Source organism: Phyllobates terribilis, unplaced genomic scaffold (assembly GCF_046119375.1).
Source record: "Phyllobates terribilis strain yellow unplaced genomic scaffold, ASM4611937v1 Scaffold_2__4_contigs__length_985480577, whole genome shotgun sequence".
NCBI lineage: Eukaryota > Metazoa > Chordata > Amphibia > Anura > Dendrobatidae > Phyllobates > Phyllobates terribilis.
Window position 1 is genome coordinate 83,366,840 of NW_027362762.1, and position 23,409 is coordinate 83,390,248.

The window sequence follows — 23,409 nt, forward strand, 5'->3', positions numbered from 1 at the left end:
ATGATGGATGGATAGAGGATGGATGGATAATAAAGGGTTGATGGATATTAGAGAGAAAGATGGAAACACAAGACAGAGAGAAATTAGATATTAGATAAGGATAAATAAGTGCAATATATAGATATAGATGATGGATGGATGGAGGATGGATGGATAGATAGATGATGGATGGATAATAAAGGGTTGATGGATATTAGAGAGAAAGATGGAAACACGAGACAGAGAAATTGGATAGATAGATATTAGATAAGGATAAATAAGTGCATGATATATATAGATAAGATAGATGATGGATAGATAATAAAGGGTTGATGGATATTAGAGAAAAAGAGAGATGGAAACACGAGACAGATATTATAGAGCAATATGAGATAGAAACATTAGTGAGGTGGATAGATAAGGTTAAATAGATGCTAGATATTAGAGAGCTAGATAAATATGATGGATGAATGATGCGGTAGATATTAGAGAGAGATGGATATAAGATGAGGATAAATAAATACATGAAAGATATTAGAGAGCGAGATAAATATGATGGATGAATGACGTATATATTAGAGAGATGGATAAATGATAGATATTAGAGAGATGATGGAGAGATATTAGAGAAGGATAAATACATGATAGACTTTAGAAAGCTAGCTAAGTATGATGGCTGCAGAATAGATATTAAAGAGATGATAGACAGAAATTAGAGAGATTGGTAAATTCAGGATAATTCTCATCGGGGATACATAGATGACAGAGAATGGATAGATATTAGAGATAAGTTCAGATATTAGAGATGGATGGATATTGGGGAGATAGATATGAGCGGGTTAGATCAGGAAATACTTGATGGATACATAATAGGTATAAGATGGATATTGTGGATGATTCCCCTATATTTTTCTGGCCTCCGCCGTTTAGCTGTGATGTTGTTTTCTTCCCCGTGGAGCGTCCCGGGGACGAGGCATTCTGTATACCCTGGTGTGAGTATAAGGAAGGAAATTGGAAAAGGAAACCGGAAAGGGACGAGCATCAATGAAAACAAAATGCAGTTCTGATAGTACGACCTGCAGGACATCACGCCAGTCCAGTCCTAGCCGAGCAGATTACCTGCGCTGGAGGGCATGGGATATATTTGGGTGGGGGGTTGTGTGAGGGGGTACAAGGCTTTATGGAGGGTTTGTGCCTTCTATGTGCTGGTTGAATCTGGTCTTAGATTTGGGCTGTGAGCTAATTGTTACAGACACTTTAATAGGAAATATCTAGGTACTACCCTGCCGGGGCTTTCTTCCTCAATGATGGGCAATTCTTGCATAGACAGAGAAAGGGGGCTGGCTTAGCTATTGAAGTAAGTCAATGAGAAGGCACTGGTACTGACTGACTGGTACATGTCTTTGTAGAAGAAGGGGCCCGCTCTCCTTTTAGTCTCCAAGTACAGTCCTATAGAAGTCAATGGGGATATTGCTGTGACAGACTATCAGAAGATGTTGCTGGTGTACTTACTTTTTTTCTTTTGGTCTATGTGTAATTAAAACAAAAATCGGCGCTGTATAAAATGGGTGGTGCTGTGAGAGGACAGGGGGCAGTGCCAGCCGTCATGCCGCTTGTCTGCTCCTCCGTCTCTTCTCTGTGATCAGGGTCCTTGGGTTGGTCTGGTAAGATGAATGCACTGCTGAGCTCGCAGGCCGGGCTGGCGGAGGATACAGGCCCCGTGTCTGCATTCTTACTAAAAATACTCCCTCTGAATGGAGAGAGGGGGAAGCAAGTTTCATAGACTTTCCAAAAATAAAATAAGTGCCCCCTCCCCCACCACTAACTTTATACCACCAGGTACAGAAGAATGGATATGTCAGAGTTGTGATCACTTCCTGACCTTCCTGTGATCCCATTGAGGAGAGGAATCAGAGATCTGGCTGATAACAGGGAACAGTAGATTACATCCTCCAAAGAGCATAGTTTGGTTGTAACGCCCCTTAAGACCCATTTTGGATTCCGCTCTCTGAAGAATACTAATTTATTTGCTAACAGTCCATGCATGGGTTTGCTGACTTTATGTCAATAATTGGATTAAATAATATTTATTGTGAGGCCAAATAACCAACACAGGCCTTTTCTGCTACAAATGAATGAATATTCATTGTTCCTCAGATATCTTGTACCTGATGAGGCCGACGTACTTACTATGAAAATCCATGCTAGAATGACTGCATAATCCTGATATTAAGATGAGCATTTTATGAGCCCAGCTAGTTTTCATTATTTGGCAGGGGAACTTTGAGAAAGGATTCCACAGCCATTTTAATACAGATTTTCACAGTAAGTACACTGGTGTCATCAGGTTTGAGGTCTGTTAATAAAGTGTGGAGTTTGTATTGTGAAATCTGGTGACAGATCGGATTTAAAATGAATCTGTCACTAGATTTTTGCTACCTAATCTGAGAGCAGCATAATGTAGAGGCAGAGACACTGATTCCAGCAATTTATCACTTACTGGGCTGCTTGCTGTAGTTTTTATAAAATTGTTTTATCAGCAGGAGATTATCTACTGAAGACTACTTGGTCTGCTGCCTGGTAGTCCAGCCACGCCCCCAACACTGGCTGCTTTCTGTGTACACTTTCCATAGGCAGAAAGCTTCCAATCAGTGGTGTGGGCGGGGTTATACAGTGCTCAGCATTCAGAGAACTGCTACAGCAGATAAAACAGGGATTTTATGAAAACTGCTTCAAGCACCCCAGTAAGTGATACATCCCTGGAATCGGGGTATCTGGCTCTATATCATGCTGCTCAGCAAAAAACTTGGTGATTCAGTCCCTTTAATGGGATCTGTACAATATTCTGCTAGGAGCTCCCCCTAGTGGTTGTTCCAGGAACTCAGAATTGTACTGAATGAGACTGAATTAAATAGATAAATCATTTAGATGGATCGATGGTGATAATTCGAGTGTTCTTTCATCTCTGTACCCTGTAGAACTATCCATGGTGTCTTCTGCCATGAACCCCCTCAAAAAGACAGATTTTCTGGAATGTGCTGATTTTTTTTTTTTTTTTTTTAAATCAGTTTTTTCTCTTGAATGTGAATCTTGATGTTAGAGATCTGTTTATCTGGGAAAGTGTGTTTTTTTTTTTTTGTTTTTTTTTTTTCCGTGGATCTTGAGTTTTTTTGTGCTTTGTCGCTTAGTTTGGCCAAACCAACGATGTAGTCACCCTCGTGAACCGCCTGATGGCAGAGTACAGCACATCCGGCCGCCTGGACAACATCACCCGAGTCATGAGCCTGCACCCGCAATACCTGGAGTCCTTCCTCCGCACACAGTTCTATATGCTACGTATGGACGGACCCCTGCCTTTCCATTACAGGCACTACATCGCCATCATGGCAAGTACTCGTGTCCTCTATTACTTTCTATTGGCTCTTTAATCACAATATTAGGCTCTGTTCACACTTGCTGTTGTCATCCATTTGCAAGGGATGCAGTATTTAAAAAAATAAAAATTAAGTGTTGTAAAACTGTAAAAATGGATGCTTGTTTTAAAGGGAATTTTGACGATCCTTTCCCTCATAAGCCATCTATATGGACATGTAGGTCATAGGAAGCTGAATAAAATGATACCTTGATATCTGCGATCCGATGTCTTATTCTAGAGAAATTCATGTTTTTCTTAATATGTAAATGAGCTGTTAAGATCTATGGGCCGGACATAGATCTCCACAAGACTCCGCCTCCAGAGCTTATTTTACATGAAAGGAGGCGTTACCAGTGTGAGACATGTAGACAGAAGAGCAGACTGTCAGTCATTACATGTCTCACACTGGTAACGCCCCCTCTTCACTTACTGCTTAGACTTTGGAGCACAATATATTTTTATACCTAAAAGATCATGAAATGCGTAGGATACATAATAGTTCAGTGACCCTCTTCTCGGCTCCACAGGCAGCAGCGCGGCACCAGTGCGGGTACCTGATAAACATGCACGTGGACGAGTTCCTAAGCACAGGAGGATCCCCCGAATGGCTGAACGGGTTGGACTATGTGCCGCAGAGGCTAAAAAATCTCAATGAAATCAACAAGCTCCTCGCACACAGACCATGGTTAATAACCAAAGATCACATACAGGTACAGCACACGGGCGCCTACAGCCTACCATTGCCACCGCACACACCTGAAGAACGCCAAGAAATGTGCCAACACATCCTGTTACATCATCTTAAAGGGCTTAGAAAAACATGGCCCTCTTTCAAATACAGCGCCACTTGTGTCTAAAGGCTGCGTCTAGTACTGCAGCTCAATTCACTTTAATGGAACTAAGCCTAGATACTACATAGACTAATACACTGTGTGCAGAATTATTAGGCAAGTTGTATTTTAGAGGATTATTTTTATTATTGATCAACAACTATGTTCTCAATCAACCCAAAAGACTCATAAATATCCAAGCTTAATATTTTTGGAAGTTGGAGTGTTTTTTTTTTTAGATTTGGCTATCTTAGGAGGATATCTGTTTGTGCAGGTAACTATTACTGTGCAGAATTAATAGACAACTTTATAAAAACCAAATATAATCCCATCTCACTTGTTTATTTTCACCAGGTAAACCAATATCAGTGCACAAAATTTAGAAATAAACATTTCTGACATGCAAAAACAAAAACCAAAAAAATTAGTGATCAGTATAGCCATCTTTCTTTATGATGACACTCAACAGCCGCCATCCATAGATTCTGTCAGTTGCTTGATCTGTTTTCGATTAACATTGCGTGCAGCAGCCACAACAGCCTCCCAGACACTGTTCCGAGAGGTGTACTGTTTTCCCTCCCTGTAGATCTCACATTTTACGATGGACCACAGGTTCTCTATGGGGTTCAGATCAGGTGAACAAGGGGGCCATGTCATTTATTTTTTCTTCTTTTAGACCTTTACTGGCCAGCCACGCTGTGGAGTAGTTGGATGCATGTGATAGAGCATCGTTGAACGATACCGACTTCTTCCTGTACCACTGCTTGAAGAAGTTATCTTCCAGAAACTGGCAGTAGGTCTGGGAGTTGAGCTTCACTCCATCCTCAGCCCGAAAAGGTCCCACAAGTTCATCTTTGATGATACCGGCCCATACCAGTACTCCACCTCCACCTTGCTGGCGTCTGAGTCGGAGTGGAGCTCTCTGTCCTTTACTGATCCAGCCTCTGGCCCATCCATCTGGCCCATCAAGAGTCACTCTCATTTCATCAGTCCATAAAACCTTTGAAAAATCAGTCTTAAGATATTTCTTGGCCCATTCTTGACGTTTTATCTTATGTTTCATGTTCAAAGGTGGTCGTTTTTCAGCCTTCCTTACCTTGGCCATGTCCCTGAGTATCGCACACCTTGTGCTTTTTGATACTCCAGTAACGTTGTAGCTCTGAAATATGGCAAAACTGGTGGCGAATGGCATCTTGGCAGCTTCACACTTGATTTTCCTCAATTCATGGGCAGTTATTTTGAGCCTTTTTTGGCCAACATGCTTCTTGCGACCCTGTTGGCTATTTGCCATGAAACGCTTGATTGTTCGGTGATCACGCTTCAAAAGTTTGGAAGTTTCAAGACTGCTGCATCCCTCTGCAAGACATCTCACAATTTTGGACTTTTCAGAGCCCGTCAAATCTCTCTTCTGACCCATTTTGCCAAAGGAAAGGAAGTTGCCTAATTAAGCACACCTTATATAGGGTGTTGATGTCATTAGTCAACACCCCTCCTCATTACAGAGATGCACATCACCAGATTTACTTAATTGGTAGTTGGCTCTGAAGCCTATGCAGCTTGGAGTAGGACATGTATAAAAAGTATCATGTGATCAAAATACTCATTCGCCTAATAATTGTGCACACAGTGTAAAGCCTCTGTTTCTGGTATTGCCATAATTGTACTGACCTGCAGAATAAAAATAGGACAAGTAAAAAAAAAAAATATATATATATATATATATATATATATATATATATATATATATATATATATATATATATATATATATATATATATATATATATATATATATATATATATATATATATATTTATTTATTTATTTTTTTTCCGTTAATCTTATTCTTTATAAATAATATGATATATATCATATTTATAAAGAATAAGATTGGAAAAAAATATATACACATTATTTTTTCCCCACTCCAACACAGAATTTCATGGTAGATTTTAACCCCCTTCTCGATTCCTGCCGTACATGAATGAATGACGCATGTCTTGTGCGGGTGTATGGAGTGGGCTTAGAAGTATATAGAACAAGCGATCCAAGTTTTGCATAAACTGCAATAATAAATAAACTGAAAAGGTGGAAAAAAACATTTTTTTTAAATGTCAAAAAAGGAAAAAAAAAAAATCAAGCCCATTTAAATATACTGCTTTAACAAAAAAAATAACACATTTGGAATCAATGCATCCATAAAAGTCTGATCTATCAAAAAAAATATGTATGCAAAAAACAAGCCATCACACAGATCCATCAACTGAAAAATATATATATATATTGTACCCCTCTTGGATTTTATTCCTGATTTTTCAATACATTATATGGTAGTATGAACAGTGCCTCTCAAAAGTAAAAAATGTCCTGATCTTTAAGGGTTAACAAGCTTACATTGTGATGTTTGGGTGCGACCCAGAAATATGACCCCTGGGCCTTCTCTGTTACCTGTGTAGTATACTATATAGGCTGATGGCTGATTTCTTCAGTTCCTAAACTTGTGACCATGTTTTTTCCTTCCAGAAATTGGTGAAAACAGGAGAGAACAACTGGTCGCTGGCAGAGCTGGTGCACGCCGTGGTCCTGCTGGCTCATTACCACGCGCTGGCGAGTTTTGTGTTCGGCAGCGGCATAAATCCAGACAGAGACCCCGAACACTCGAATGGGCACCATCTAGTGGTGAAAAACAAGTTGTGCATTTGTGATCTCACCAACGATAACAGTATAGAGAACTGGGGCCTGATGAGCAACAGCACTGAGGTCAGTGAGGAAAAACGAAAGCTGCCCCTGTATTCAGATATTGTATTATGTATTATTTATTAGGGGCTATATGAACTTGTTAGGGACTCTAATCGGGATTGTTCCTTATAGGAGGCCATGGAAAAAGCAGGGGTTTTCCAAAATCATAATGTCCCTTGCCGACTATCCACAGACACTCCCAATTTGTGTATTTGGCTGGGAAAACATGCATGTTCTTAATAGCAAGACTGGGATAAGTGGGTGCCAGTGACATTTGGCATTGAACAGCACAGACTGCCACCCGCCAACATGGCTGATAACAGGGAACAATAGATTACACCCCTCTGTTTAAAAAAACATGGAGCTGAAATTAGGCTTAAACTTGTATTCCCATCTCCACGATCCTATCCCAATATATAATAGGCGTAATAATATTAGCAAATACCTCCAATTAGAAGTGTAGTATAGTTCTCCTGATTCGCTTTGTTGCTTACCCCATGTGCAGGGCATTTCAGCAACTTGGGTATCCATGGTTATAACCACTCCTATAGTGACAGTTAGTTAGCTGTTAGTGGATACCTAAGCTGCTGCAATGCCCTGCACATGGGGTAAGTGACATATCGATTCAGAAGAACTATACTACATTTCTAATTGAAGGTATTCGCTGATATTATTATTATTACACCTACTTCATATTGGGATAGGATCTTAGAGATGAGAATACCCCTGTGTAAGGGTTGGAGCTAATCCTAGGAGAAAACGTCATGTGTTTTTTAAGGGAAAAGTCTATGGGGTCTTGATTTCAGGAGATGGCTTGGAAAACTTTTGAGTAGCTGTGACGGTCACCAAACTTGAACCCTATAGAAAGTCTTTGGTGGGATAAGAAGATGATGGTTTCAACAATCAAACCCAAGATTATTAGTGACCTGGAGGAATGGGCTAAGACTTTTCAGGAATGTGCCAGAGGCTGATGTCTGGCTATATATCATGTTTGAAGCAGGTTATAACAGCCAGAGGGGATCAACTAAGTACTAAAGACACTTGTCAAGAAGGGGGAGAATAATTCTGAAACTGCAGTAGTCTGTAAAAGTGACATTTTATGCTGAATTTGGAGAAAGCACTTGTTGCTCTTTACATTTGCTTTTTTTTAATCAAATTATTAGCAAAATTTGCAAACTTTTTGCTGTGTACAATGAACCAAATTTGCAATAGGAGTGAGGAAAGTGGATCCAATGATTGCAACTGTAGGTTGTAAATAGAAATTTTAGAGCTTTAAAGGGGTATTCCCATCTCCAAGCTCTTATCCGAATATGTAGTGGGTGTAATACTAATATTCGCAAATACCTCCAATTAGAAATGTAGTATAGTTCTTCTGGTGTCGCTTACCCCATATGCAGGGCATTGCAGTAGCTTGGGTATCCATGGTTACGACCACTAAGCTGTCTAACTAACAAACAGTTACTATATGAATGGTCATAACCATGGATACCTAAGCTATTACAATGCCCTGCACATGGGGTAAGCGACACTAGAAGAACTATACTACATTTCTAATTGGAGGTATTTGCTAATATTATTACAGCTACTACATATTAGGAGAGGATCTTGGAGATGGGAACAATACTTTAAGTACCTGGAGTTGATGATGATTGATCATTCACAGAATACAGACTATGAAAGTGAGATAGAACTTCTGATGGAAAGAATGAAGAAACTTCAAGAAGAACGAGAGGAGGAGGAAGCGTCGCAGGAGGAGATGGCCACTCGCTTTGAGAAGGAGAAGAAGGAAAGTCTTCTAGTTATGTCCGGAGGTAAGCACATACATGACTACACCAAGCTCTTGATCAAGGCATTAGGAAATCATCTAGACACTAGGGGTCCCATCACCCGGCCTTCAACAATCTTAATCTATTTTTTAGAAAACCCCTTTAAATAAGTAAGGTGGGACTATCCCTATAGATGCCATTTATCCTATACACACTATGGCTGAATATAGTGGCAGATAGAGATCTGCGGGGTGGGGCGCGCAGCTGGTGGGGACTGACCTTGGTGTGGTTATACATTAAGTTATGTGAGAAGAACCTATTATGACTCCCAAGGACGGTTTTTCATGGTTTGGAGCAGACCCACTCAGCGGATATTGGTTTTGGTAACCTTTGCGACATAAAAGATCTGCAATCTGCACTCCTGTGTCATTTACCATTCGTCACCCGACCCCATAGTGACTGTTTGAGGGAGGGAGAGGGGGGGATACGTATTTTATAAATGGTTACATATTAATACAACCTAAAGGGTAATCCAAATGAAGACCTGCACTTCCCATTTTGAAATGACTGATGACAGGGAACAATAGACTGCATTCACCTGCAAAGCAAATGGGTAACATTTAGATTGCGTTTTCCTTTGTTGCAAAATTGCACCAAAAAGTTAAGTGCTTAAATGTGTTACATAGAGGTTCTCTGAAAATGCCGGCGCATGCATACGGCCTGCTTAACTGCTGCTGATTTGGTTCTTGCAGTGTTGTGGTATGGGGGGCAACACAGGGGGGCATCAAAGTCTATGGGAGCTTCAAATTGCACACCTCTACTGTGCCTGCAAGCACCACTTCTTGGAGTGGTGCAGTGAATCTGTGAGAGCCTATGCAGAGAGCAGCAGTCAAGATTAGTTTATCGGCTGCTGAACTCTGCATACACAATGTGCGAGAAGAGAATGGATTTCGCTCACACACAGTGACCGAGATGACAAAGTTCTCAGTATAATGAAGCGAGCTTTGAAATCTCGGTCTCTGCCTATGCAGAGCACAGCAGCCAACGACAAACTCCTCTCGACTGTTGCAGTCCACATGTTCTGCGACCGAGATGACAGGCTGAACTGATGAAGACTATTGAATCGTGTGCAATTCAGTACGATCTTCATTCATTACGAAGAGCTGCTTCTATGGGTTTTTTACATTTTTTATAACACTACCTAGGTGTAGGGTTAGAGCTAGGGCTAATGTAAAAAAAAAAAAAAAAAAAAAAAATGTAGAAGAAAATAATTTTTTTATTTTTAAAATGTCGCTACATTTTAATAATTAAAATGTTAAAAATGTTAATGTCTGCCTTCAGCAAATAAATGAAATAAAGAAAGAACTAATGCAATACATGTGCTTGGGGGAGTAATGGGTTCAATACCGGACTCGGCCTAACCCTAAACACTTCGCACTTCCCAAGTTCACATGTCCAGTAATTATCAGTTAGTGATCCAGCTGCAATCCGCTGACAAACTTTTGCAAACACAACTTTTTTTGTCCACCTGAAAAAACTGATTTCAACTGGATCCATTTCTTTTTTTAACATTTGAAGTCTATAGAAAACTGATGTGTTAACCATCTATTTTCCTCCCATTTGAAAAGGATCCTTTTTGCTTACTGGAGGTACAAAGCTAAATATTTAACATATATTATTGGGACTTTGAAGTAATCATCTATTTAAAATGGATCCGTATTAAATGGGAGGAAAACGGATGGCTATTTAAGGGCTCCGATTTTCATAGACTTCAATGTTAGAAAACTGATCCAGTTGAAATCCGTTTTTTGTTTTTTTTTTGAGGTGGGCAATAAAGTTGACTGCACAACTTCTTTGTCACCGGATTGCTGCTGGATCCGTTCTAATGGATGATTAAAGGACAGGCTGTGCCCCGGGCGCTCTACACCACTGGGTTGAGAGCTGCTGTGACTTCTTGCTGGGGGAGAGGCAGGAATAGCTCTGCTCATCCAGCTCTATTATTTAACTGGTATTTATAGAGAACTAAACTCTCCCTAGAAGTCTCCGCCAGAGCTGTGACTTTATGTAGGTGATAACTAATATTTGCTCGAGTCAACACCCGACAAATCGATCTTTGCAGGACTTTACCCCTTATATTTCTTGAATATCTTTTTTAGCCTTTTATCTACCAACGAAAACTCGTATTTCTGGATTTTCTCCCATCAGCAGCTTTTTTTTTTATATATGTATTTACGGAGGTGAGCTGCAGTTCATGTTCAGGTATGGCAGCCTAAATCTTCTAAACTGTTCTTTAGTTGGGGGGCAAACGATAGACGTTATCCCAGCTATTAAGGTCTGCGTTGGAGAAGTCGGGGGGCTTGGAGATTTAGAATAAGCTTCTGATGGTTTTGTAGCTGCCAAAAATGCCTATTTTAGCTTTTATGGATTCAGCTACCAGAAGAAAAGATCAGAACTATTCCAGTGGTGCATGTGGATTACTGGTAACCTCCTCCAGTGAAGAAAATTGCCTAAAATACAAAGTATTTCCAGACTTGGGTCACTTTCTTACTGCAGACTTGTGAATCCGCGCAGTGTGCGTGCTGTCAGGATTCTCCGGTGCTAGAAATGGGAGCAGGCGAGCTAGTGACCACAAGTACGCGATTTGCATACATGCGGTCACATGTCGACTAGACGTGCATGGCTTCACTCAATACAAGTGTATTGAGCGAGGCCGGATACGTCTAGTCGGAATGTGGCTGGAAGTATACAAATAGTATTCTTGCGGTCACATGACTGCCTGCTCCCAGCGCTGGCATTAGAGAATCCTGACAGCACAGCGCGGATTCACAAGTCTGCAGTAACATATTGACCCAAGTCTGGACAACCCCTTTAAGTGTGAAGGGAAATAAAGGGCCTGTAAAAGCAAAATGCTGCAAAATGTTTAATGAAACCTTATTGCAAAAGTGATTTTTAGCCCAAAAATTAAAAATAAATAAATATAATATATATATTATTCGAGGGGAAAATCTAATTAATGAAGCTGTCTCTCTTGATGTTAAAGCTTTATTTTCGGCCCAGACTTTCTGGCTGGTAACATTGTATCTTGGTATTATCTGGAGTCAGAGATCACGGCTGAGAGCGCCGTCTTGTCGAGATAGAACTGGTTCTTGCTAACACCCGAACTCGGAGCTGTGTTTACTGATCACATCGCTGATACGCGTCTCATACTCATGAAACGTCAACATTTCGGAGAACACAGACTGTGGCTTTCCAAGGACAGCAATACATAATTACTCTTAAAGGGGTATCACCCTCGTATAAGACTTCGGCACGTTGCAAAGAGAGGGCTAATATCCGCTCGATCTCGGAGACTGACGCGTCCTTTTCATTAGATGTTCTGAGTGCGGTCTTATTCTGGAAGCTCCGTCATCGCTCACTGCTGCGACTAAATCAATGGGATGAGCAGTAATTTGGGCTACAAGAGCAGATCTCTTGGAGTGTTCTTCTAGATAGCAGAACGGTCTCCGAACGCCCCCATACACTTAAGCATTCGGCTTGGCTGAGCGTTCATGTGTTTCACAACATATTTCTCCTCTTCCCGTTGACTCCTTTTGGAATCTGCTTATCTACCCGGAAAACAAAAGATTCCGCTCCTGCAATATCATCTGTCGGGGTGACAAGCGGGAGGCGCTCATACTCCTCAGATGGTCGTCCGCTCCTGATAAAATACGGCCAAGCATGCAGATTTCATCTAATGTGTAGACTGGTAGGGGGCAGACCACTGGGATCCCCACTGATCGCCAGATGGGTAAACCTGTTACACCCGATCAAATTGACTGACTGATATTGCTGCTCCATTCAGAGTCTATGGGACTGACGAGATATAGGTCCTGGTTGTCTTTGTTAGTCCCATAGAATTTGACTAAAACAGCAGCACACATGTTTCTGGCAATAGGTGGGGGTCCCAGAGGTAGGACCCCAAAAATAAGTCAGTTATCACTTATCCTTTAAACCAGTAATAACTTGTTAAACCAGAATACCCCATTAAATTAGTCAGGGTCTCCCTGCTTACAGCATTTGATGAGCTTTAGAAAAAAAACATTTTCAAAGATCCATTTAGGGCAGTCTACCATGACTTCAAAGCGGAGAGAAGCTTCATAGTCTCTGGGTCTGCCCTCTGGGTCTGCCCTCTGGGTCTGCCCTCTGGGTCTGCCCTCTGGGTGTGCCCTCTGGGTGTGCCCTCTGGGTCTGCCCTCTGGGTGTGCCCTCTGGGTCGGTCTCTGGGTCTGCCCTCTGGGTCTGTCCTCTGGGTCTGCCCTCTGGGTCTGCCCTCTGGGTCTGCCCTCTGGGTCGGTCTCTGGGTCTGCCCTCTGGGTCTGCCCTCTGGGTCTGCCCTCTGGGTCTGCCCTCTGGGTCTGTCCTCTGGGTCTGTCCTCTGGGTGTGCCCTCTGGGTCTGTCCTCTGGGTCTGTCCTCTGGGTGTGCCCTCTGGGTCGGTCTCTGGGTCTGCCCTCTGGGTCTGCCCTCTGGGTCGGCCTCTCTCAGCATTATATTATCAGCCCATTGATATCTGTAGACACTTTGCTCTTTGCAATACTTTATTTCTCCTTCGGAGGCACTGCAGGAGATTTGAACAGTTATTGCTACGTTCCCCCATAGATTACAGCTGAATGTTAGAGGACATATTAGAAACATATGGATATATAGTTTATATAATTTGGCGGCATGTATTTAGTGGCGATTTCAGGGGAAGAAGCATTTTTCATAGCAATCATTTCTATTCTCCATTCTAGTTAACCGCTGCAGAATGGTGTTTTAATTGGTTAATGAAGCAGAGGGCACGATGCATCCCTCGTGATTGTATTACCAAGTGATTGTTAGCAGCTAGTGAAGGCCATATGGCGCGATGTTCTGCAGGCTCGGAGGAGCTGTCTGAGCATCACCACCAAGGTCAGATGCAGTCAGCCGGGAGGTAATTAACTCCAGGGAAGTTAGTTACACAATGTAGCCACCTGCCTCTTCAGGAATAAAGGACACTCTTTATAGATAAAGGAACGTTATTTGCTTAGTAACACATTGTTAGAACTCTAGAGAATTGCCTGGCTACTACAAACACCGCATTCACATTAGCTTTACCTACCTAGACACCAGTCCATAACCCTGACATTTCAGTGACCTCTCCAAATAATTAGTTAAATCCATGCATCTGACCCTGTGAAGGATATAAAATGGTATGTTCCTCTATAATCACCATCATGAATATAAATATCAGCTTATCAACCTATCCTGTACTGATCCAAAGTTACATCCTGTATTATACTCCAGAGCTGCACTCACTATTCTGCTGGTGCAGTCACTGTGTACATACAGTTATATGAAAAAGTTTGGGCACCCCTATTAATCTTAAGCTTAATGTTTTATAAAAATTGGTGTTTTTGCAACAGCCATTTCAGTTTGATATATGTAATAACTGTTGGACACAGTAATGTCTCTGCCTTGAAATGAGGTTTATTGTACTAACAGAAAATGTGCAATCTGCGTTCAAACAAAATTTGACAGGTGCATAAGTATGGGCACCTCACCAGAAAAGTGACATTAATATTTAGTAGATCCTCCTTTTGCAAAAATAACAGCCTCTATTCGCTTCCTGTAGCTTTTAATGAGTTCCTGGATCCTGGATGAAGGTATTTTTGACCATTCCTCTTTACAAAACAATTCCTGTTCAGTTAAGTTTGATGGTCGCCGAGGATGGACAGCCCTCTTCAAATGATCCCACAGATGTTCAATGATATTCAGGTCTGGGGACTGGGATGGCCATTCCAGAACATTGTAATTGTTCCTCTGCATGAATGCCTGAGTAGATTTGGAGTGGTGTTTTGGATCATTGTCTTGCTGAAAGATCCATCCCCTGCGTAACTTCAACTTTATCACTGATTCTTGAACATTATTGTCAAGAATCTGCTGATACTGAGTGGAATCCATGCGTCCCTCAACTTTAACAACATTCCCGGTGCCGGCATTGGCCACACAGCCCCAAAGCATGAAGGAACCTCCACCAAATTTTACTGTGGGTAGCAAGTGTTTTTCTTGGAATGCTGTGTTTTTTTGCCGCCATGCATAACGCCTTTTTGTTTGACCAAACAACTCAATCTTGGTTTCATCAGTCCACAGGACCTTCTTCCAAAAAGAAATTGGCTTCTCCAAATGTGCTTTTGCATACCTCAGCCAACTCTGTTTGTGGCGTGCTTGCAGAAACGGCTTCTTTCGCATCACTCTCCCATACAGCTTCTCCTTGTGCAAAGTGCGTTGTATAGTTGACGGATGCACAGTGACACCATCTGCAGCAAGTTGATGCTGCAGCTCTCTGGAGGTGGTCTGAGGATTGTCCTTGACTGATCTCACCATTCTTCTTCTCTGCCTTTCTGATGTTTTTCTTGGCCTGCCACTTCTGGCCTTAACAAGAACTGTCCCTGTGTTCTTCCATTTCCTTACTATGTTCCTCACAGTGGAAACTGACAGGTTAAATCACTGAGACAGCTTTTTGTATCCTTCCCCTGAACTATGTTGAATAATCTTTGTTTTCAGATCATTTGACAGTTGTTTTGAGGAGCCCATGATGCCACTCTTCAGAGGAGATTCAAACAGGAGAACAACTTGCAAGTGGCCACTTTAAGTAGCTTTTCTCATGATTGCATACACCTGGCTATGAAGTTCAAAGCTCAATGAGGTTACAAAACCAAAAAAATTGCTTTAGTAAGTCAGTAAAAAGTAGGTAACAGTATTTAAACAAGAAAATGATAAGGGTGCCCATACTTATGCACCTGTCAAATTTTGTTTGAATGCAGATTGCACATTTTCTGTTAGTACAATAAACCTCATTTCAAGGCAGAAACATTACTGTGCCCAACAGTTATTACATATATCAAACTGAAATAGCTGTTGCAAAAACACCAATTTTTATAAAACATTAAGCTTCAGATTAATAGGGGTGCCCAAACTTTTTCATATAACTGTACATTACATTACTGATCCTGAGTTACATCCTGTATTATACTCCAGAGCTGCACTCACTATTCTGCTGGTGCCGTCACTGTGTACATATATTACATTACTGATCCTGAGTACATCCTGTATTATACTCCAGAGCTGCACTCACTATTCTGCCGGTGGAGTCACTGTGTACATACATTACATTACTGATCCTGTACTGTTCCTGAGTTACATCCTGTATTATAGCCCAGAGCTGCACTCACTATTCTGCTGGTGCAGTCACTGTGTACATACATTACATTACTGATCCTGAGTTACATCCTGTATTATACTCCAGAGCTGCACTCACTATTCTCCTGGTGCAGTCACTGTGTACATACATTACATTACTGATCCTGAGTTACATCTTGTATTATACTCCAGAGCTGCACTCACTATTCTGCTGGTGCAGTCACTGTGTACATACATTACATTACTGATCCTGTACTGATCCTGAGTTACATCCTGTATTATACTCCAGAGCTGCACTCACTATTCTGCTGGTGCAGTCACTGTGTACATACATTACATTACTGATCCTGTACTGATCCTGAGTTACATCCTGTATTATACTCCAGAGCTGCACTCACTATTCTGCTGGTGGAGTCACTGTGTACATACATTATATTACTTATCTTGCAATAAGCTGTGCAGCCTGTATTATACTTCAGAGCTGTATTCTCAGTAAGGTTGTAGCAGCCAGGTATGAAGGGGGGAGGAGCGGGGGTGTACATTATAAATTGTTGGACACAATGAATGCACATGTATAATGAGTTGAAGACGTCAGTGATTATGTGCCATGAGGTTTTCTGCAGCTATAATCATACTTGCTCCCATCTACTTTGTACTGTGAACATTTTCCCTATGAATTCCAAATCCTGACTTTTCCTGTAATTCCTTCTCATCAGCTTTTGATGACGATGTGGTTTCAATGTCAAATGCCTCCCGTTATATTGAAGATCCTGGATTTGGATATAAAGATTTTGCAAGGCGAGGAGAAGAACATCTGCCCACATTCCGAGCACACGTACGTATGCCTTATCTATACAAGCGTATATAACCTCTGTAGCAAAAGGCTGTATTACAATCACAGTTTCCGATTCTGAACAAATCATGGTTTTACTGCCCCCCCTTCATATCTTTACTGCACATAACAGTCTAATAGGTGCAGGAAATGTCCCAATTCTCATGCCCTGTAACTTTCTGGCAAATTTTTTTTTTCACTATTCGGTCCCACTTCATTGACTTCCTGCCAGCATTGTAGGAGCTGGAACTTCCTTTCCACTCACTAGCCAGCATACCTTACTCCTGTCATTGTCTACCTGCCTTTAACTGAAAACTTGTCTCTCTATTATGCATGTGTGAAAGTTGACAGGAGAGCAGGAGCTGAGAGGAGTCAACCTGCTTCCATTTGCTGTAGAGACATCAAGTACAGGAATTGTTTAAAGAAGCACTCCTCCTCCTCCTCCTCCCATCAAAATATTTATCCTTGTAATATATTGCAGTCATCATATTATATAGCACTGTGTACTTACAATTGCTCATTTTGCCTTTCTACCCAGATAATTCTTCTCTTTTCCATTAGATCTGACATCACGTGACTAAAAACTGATTAAGTTGAATACTTCTAAGCTCTATGTAGAAGCAGGAGGTCAATTTTCTCTTTATGACTCATGAGTCACTGCAAAAGTCCCTGCCGGGGGTGGGGGGGAGGGGGAGCAGCTGGGTCAGGAGTTGAAGAGGGGAATGATAAATGCAGGGACAAGAGACTTCCTGTTTCTACATAGAGCAGAGAAAAGAGAAGAATTATCTGGGTAGAAAGGCATAATGAGCAATTGTAAGTACACCGTGCTATATAATATGATGACTGCAATATATTAAGAGGATAAAACTTTTGTGGGAGGAGGAGGGCTTCTCTAAATGAGAACATGTTTGCCACCACTAGAGGGAGCTTGCTGGTTACTGTGTTTTTATCAACCATATGCAGTGAGCTCCTCCTAGTGGTAGCAACCTTTTTTATTTAAAGTTTGTCTGCATTTTGGGGCAATAAAGTGCAGCCAAATCCTGCACCTAACAAAGTTCATGCACCCGTCATATTTAAAGTTAAAAATTCAGATTTCTCCCCACATTATATAGTATATACAGTGGGGAAGAAAATTATTTAGTCTGCCACCAATTGTGCAAGTTCTCCCACTTAAAAAGATGAGGTCGGCCTGTAATTGACATCATAGTTAGACCTCAACTATGAGAGACAAAATGAGAAAACAAATCCTGAAAATCACATTGTCTGATTTGGAAAGAATTTTTTTTCAAGTTTTGGTGGAAAATAAGTATTTGGTCAATTACAAAAGTTCATCTCAATACTTTGTTATATATCGTTTGTTGGCAATAACAGCGGTCAAACGTTTTCTGTAAGTCTTCACAAGGTTGGCACACACTGTTGCTGGTATGTTGGCCCATTCCTCCATGCAGAACTCCTCTAGAGCAGTGATGTTTTGGGGATGTCGCTGGGAAACACGGACTTACAACTCCCTCCAAAGGTTTTCTATAGGGTTAAGATCTGGAGACTCGCTAGGCCACTCCAGGACCTGGAAATGCTTCTTACGAAGCCACTCCTTTGTTTCCCTGGCGGTGTACTTGGGATCATTGTCATGCTGAAAGACCCAGCCATGTTTCATCTTCAATGCTCTTCCTGATGGAAGGAGGTTTGCACTCAAAATCTCACGATACATGGCCCCATTCATTCTTTCATGTACACTGATCAGTCGTCCTGGTCCCTTGTCAGAGAAACAGCCTCAAAACATGATGTTGCCACTCCCATGCTTCACAGTAGGTATGGTGTTCTTTAGATGCAACTCGGCATTCTTTCTCCTCCAAACACGACGAGTTGTGTTTCTACCAAACCGTTCTACTTTGGTTTCATCTGACCATATGACATTGTCCCAATACTCTTCTGGATCATACAAATGCTCTCTAGCAAACTTCAGACGGGCCCGGACATGTAATGGCTTAAGCAGGGGGACACGTCTGGCACTGCAGGATCTGAGTCCCTGGCAGCTTAGTGTGTTACTGATGGTAGACTGGGTAACGTTGGTTCCAGTTCTCTGCAGGTCATTCACTACGTCCCCCGTGTGGTTCTGGGATTTTAGCTCACCGTTCTTGAGATCATTTTGACCCCATGGGGTGAGATCTTGTGTGGAGCCCCAGATCGAGGGAGATTATCAGTGGTCTTGTATGTCTTCCATTTTCTAGTTATTGCTCCCACAGTTGATTTCTTCACACCAAGCTGCTTGCCTATAGCAGATTCAGTCTTCCCAGCCTGGTGCAGGGCTACAATTTTTGTTTCTCGTGTCCTTCGACAGCTCTTTGGTCTTCACCATGGTGGAGTTTGAAGTGTGTCTGAGGTTGCGGACAGGTGTCTTTTACACTGATAACAAGTTCAAACAGGTGCCAGTACTACAGGTAATGAGTGGAGGACAAAGGAGCATCTTAAAGAAGAAGTTACAGGTCTGTGAGAGCCAGAAATCTTGCTTGTTTGTAATTGACCAAAATTTTAAAAAATTTCTTTCCAAATCAGACAATGTGATTTTCAGGATTTGTTTTCTCATTTTGTCTCTCATAGTTGAGGTCGACCTATGATGTCAATTACAGGCCTCTCTCATCTTTTTAAGTGGGAAAACTTGCACAATTGGTGGCTGACTAAATACTGTATATACTATATAATGTGGGGAGGAATCAGAATTTTTAACTTTAACCCCCCTCCCTGTATGTATGTATGTGTGTATATATATATATATATATATATATATGTATATATATATGTATGTATGTATATATATATATATATATATGTATGTATGTATGTGTGTATATATATATATATATATATATATATATATATATATATATATATATATATATATATATATATATATATATATATATAATATATATAATATGCGCTGCGCTGACAACAAAATCACACAAAAATAATCAATGGAAATCAAATTTATTAACCAGTGGAGGCCTGGATTTGGAGTCACCACAAAATTAAAGTGGAAAAACACACTACAGGCTGATCCAACTTTGATGTAATGTCCTTAAAACAAGTCAAAATGAGTCTCCGTATTGTGTGTGGCCTCCACGTGCCTGTATGACCTCCCTACAACCCCTGGGCATGCTCCTGATGAGGTTGCGGATGGTCTCTTGTGGGATCTCCTCCCAGACCTGGACTAAAGCATCCGCCAACTCCTGGACAGTCTGTGGTGCAACGTGACGTTGGTGGATGGAGCGAGACATGATGTCCCAGATGTGCTCAATCGGATCAGGTCTGGGGAACGGGCGGGCCAGTCCATAGCTTCAATGCCTTCATCTTGCAGGAACTGCTGACACACTCCAGCCACATGAGGTCTGGCATTGTCCTGCATTAGGAGGAACCCATGGCCAACCGCACCAGCATATGGTCTCACAAGGGGTCTGAGGATCTCATCTCGGTACCTAGTGGCAGTCAGGCTACCTCTGGCGAGCACATGGAGGGCTGTGCGGCCCTCCAAAGAAATGCCACCCCACACCATTACTGACCCACTGCCAAACCGGTCATGCTGAAGGATGCTCTCCACGGCGTCTCCAGACTCTGTCACGTCTGTCTCATGTGCTCAGTGTGAACCTGCTTTTATCTGTGAAGAGCACAGGGCGCCAGTGGCGACTTTGTCAATCCTGGTGTTCTGTGGCAAATGCTAAGCGTCCTGCACGGTGTTGGGCTGTAAGCACAACCCCCATCTGTGGACGTCGGGCCCTCATACCACCCTCATGGAGTCGGTTTCTAACAGTTTGTGCAGACACATGCACATTTGTGGACTGCTGGAGGTCATTTTGCCAGGCTCTGGCAGTGCTCCTCCTGTTCCTCCTTGCACAAAGGTGGAGGTAGCGGTCCTGCTGCTGGGTTGTTGCCCTCCTATGGCTCCCTCTCATGGTATCTGCTCCATGCTCTGGGCACTGTACTGACAGACACAGCTACCCTTCTTGCCACAGCTCGCACTGATGTGCCATCCTGGATGAACTGCACTACCTGAGCAACTTCTGTGGGTTGTACTGTAGATACCGCCTCATGCTACTGTACCTCTAGGGGTGAGAGCAATGGCAAAATGAAAAAGTTGCCAAAAAGGATGAGAACACAGAAATGGTCTGCAGAACCGCTCCTTCATAGGGGGTATCTTGCTAATTGCCTATCATTTCTACCAGTTGTCTGTTCCATTTGCACAACAGCAGGAGAAATTGATTCACAATCAGTGTTGCTTCATAACTGGACAGGTGGATTTCACAGAAGTGTTATTGACTTGGAGTTAAATTGTGTTGTTTAAGTGTTCCCTTTATTTTTTTGAGCAGTGTGTGTATATGTGTGTATGTATGTATGTATGTATGTATATATATATATATATATTACAGTACAGACCAAAAGTTTGGACACACCTTCTCATTTAAAGATTTTTCTGTATTTTCATGACTATGAAAATTATACATTCACACTGAAGGCATCAAAACTATGAATTAACACATGTGGAATTATATACTTAACAAAAAAGTGTGAAATAACTGAAAATATGTCTTATATTCTAGGTTCTTCAAAGTAGCCACCTTTTGCTTTGATGACTGCTTTGCACACTCTTGGCATTCTCTTGATGAGCTTCAAGAGGTAGTCACCTGAAATGGTCTTCCAACAATCTTGAACGAGTTCCCAGAGATGCTTAGCACTTGGTGGCCCTTTTGCCTTCACTCTGCGGTCCAGCTCACCCCAAACCATCACGATTGGGTTCAGGTCTGGTGACTGTGGAGGCCAGGTCATCTGGCATAGCACCCCATCACTCTCCTTCTTGGTCAAATAGCCCTTACACAGCCTGGAGTTGTGTTTGGGGTCATTGTCCTGTTGAAAAAATAAATGATGGTCCATCTAAACGCAAACCGGATGGAATAGCATGCCGCTGCAAGATGCTGTGGTAGCCATGCTGGTTCAGTATGCCTTCAATTTTGAATAAATCCCCAACAGTGTCACCAGCAAAGCACCCCCACAACATCACACCTCCTCCTGCTTGGTTCCCACCGTGAAGCATGCGAGTCCATCCGTTCACGTTTTCTGCGTCGCATAAAGACACGGTGGTTGGAACCAAAGATCTCAAATTTGGACTCATCAGCCCAAAGCACAGATTTCCACTGGTCTAATGTCCATTCCTTGTGTTCTTTAGCCCAAACAAGTCTCTTCTGCTTGTTGCCTGTCCTTAGCAGTGGTTTCTTAGCAGCTATTTTACCATGAAGGCCTGCTGCAGAGAGTCTCCTCTTAACAGTTGGTGTAGAGATGTGTCTGCTGCTAGAACTGGGTGGCATTGACCTGGTCTCTAATCTGAGCTGCTGTTAACCTGCGATTTCTGAGGCTGGTGACTCGGATAAACTTATCCTCAGAAGCAGAGGTGACTCTTGGTCTTCCTTTCCTGGGGCGGTCCTCATGTGAGCCAGTTTCTTTGTAGCGCTTGATGGTTTTTGCAACTGCACTTGGGGACACTTTTAAAGTTTTCCAAATTTTTCGGACTGACTGATCTTTATTTCTTAAAGTAATGATGGCCACTCGTTTTTCTTTACTGAGCTGCTTTTTTCTTGCCATAATACAAATTCTAACAGTCTATTCAGTAGGACTATCAGCTGTGTATCCACCAGACTTCTGCACAACACAACTGATGGTTCCAACCCCATTTATAAGGCAAGAAATCCCACTTATTAAACCTGACAGGGCACACCTGTGAAGTGAAAACCATTTCCGGTGACTACCTCTTGAAGCTCATCAAGAGAATGCCAAGAGTGTGCAAAGCAGTCATCAAAGCAAAAGGTGGCTACTTTGAAGAACCTAGAATATAAGACATATTTTCAGCTGTTTCACACTTTTTTGTTAAGTATATAATTCCACATGTGTTAATTCATAGTTTTGATGCCTTCAGTGTGAATGTACAATTTTCATAGTCATGAAAATACAGAAATTTCTTTAAATGAGAAGGTGTGTCCAAAGTTTTGGTCTGTACTGTGTGTGTATGTATATATAGGGGAGGGGGGCTCCATTGGTAATAGATGGAGCCCTATTTGGATGTGGCGAAGTTTGCAACCAGTCTTGATTTAAATGTATTGTTTTATGTAGCTCCTATGCAGCGCTATGTGTCTCCATGGTAGGAAAGCTGATCCTGACGTGTCACAAAATTGTCTCTGCCCCTGTAAACTACAAAGAGGGGCAGATGAAACTTCGGGAACACAGGATTTTGCATTCTTGTCTCAAAAGCAAAAAGTTTGTAGCGGTCAATTCCGTAAGTTGTGCATGTTCTCATGTGGTTGTTTCTGCTCTGCAGGACTACTCCTGGGAGGATCACGGCTTCTCACTGGTGAACAGACTTTACTCCGACATTGGCCACCTGCTAGATGACAAGTTTCGAATGGTCTATAACCTCACCTACAACACCATGGCCACCCATGAGGACGTGGACACCACCATGCTGAGAAGAGCTTTGTTTAATTATGTTCACTGTATGTTTGGAATCAGGTATGTGCTTCATCTGCATTTTATACTTGTATTTTTGCAAATCTATATCACGTTTAGCATCTTCTTTAAACAGCCCTATTCATTATTTCTTTTGCACCTT

General features: G+C 41.8%; 1 protein-coding gene across 2 annotated transcripts in view; it reads left to right on the forward strand.

Moving 5' to 3' along the window:
- SESN3 (sestrin 3) overlaps positions 1 to 23,409 on the forward strand; it is an 82,623-nt gene that overhangs the window by 49,819 nt on the left and 9,395 nt on the right. For both annotated transcript variants that reach the window (XM_073662168.1, XM_073662169.1), the window contains 6 exons: positions 3,168 to 3,369; positions 3,926 to 4,104; positions 6,748 to 6,984; positions 8,627 to 8,774; positions 16,645 to 16,763; positions 23,119 to 23,309. In XM_073662168.1, the coding sequence (XP_073518269.1) occupies positions 3,168 to 3,369; positions 3,926 to 4,104; positions 6,748 to 6,984; positions 8,627 to 8,774; positions 16,645 to 16,763; positions 23,119 to 23,309 (1,076 nt within the window). The remainder of the gene's footprint in view (positions 1 to 3,167; positions 3,370 to 3,925; positions 4,105 to 6,747; positions 6,985 to 8,626; positions 8,775 to 16,644; positions 16,764 to 23,118; positions 23,310 to 23,409) is intronic.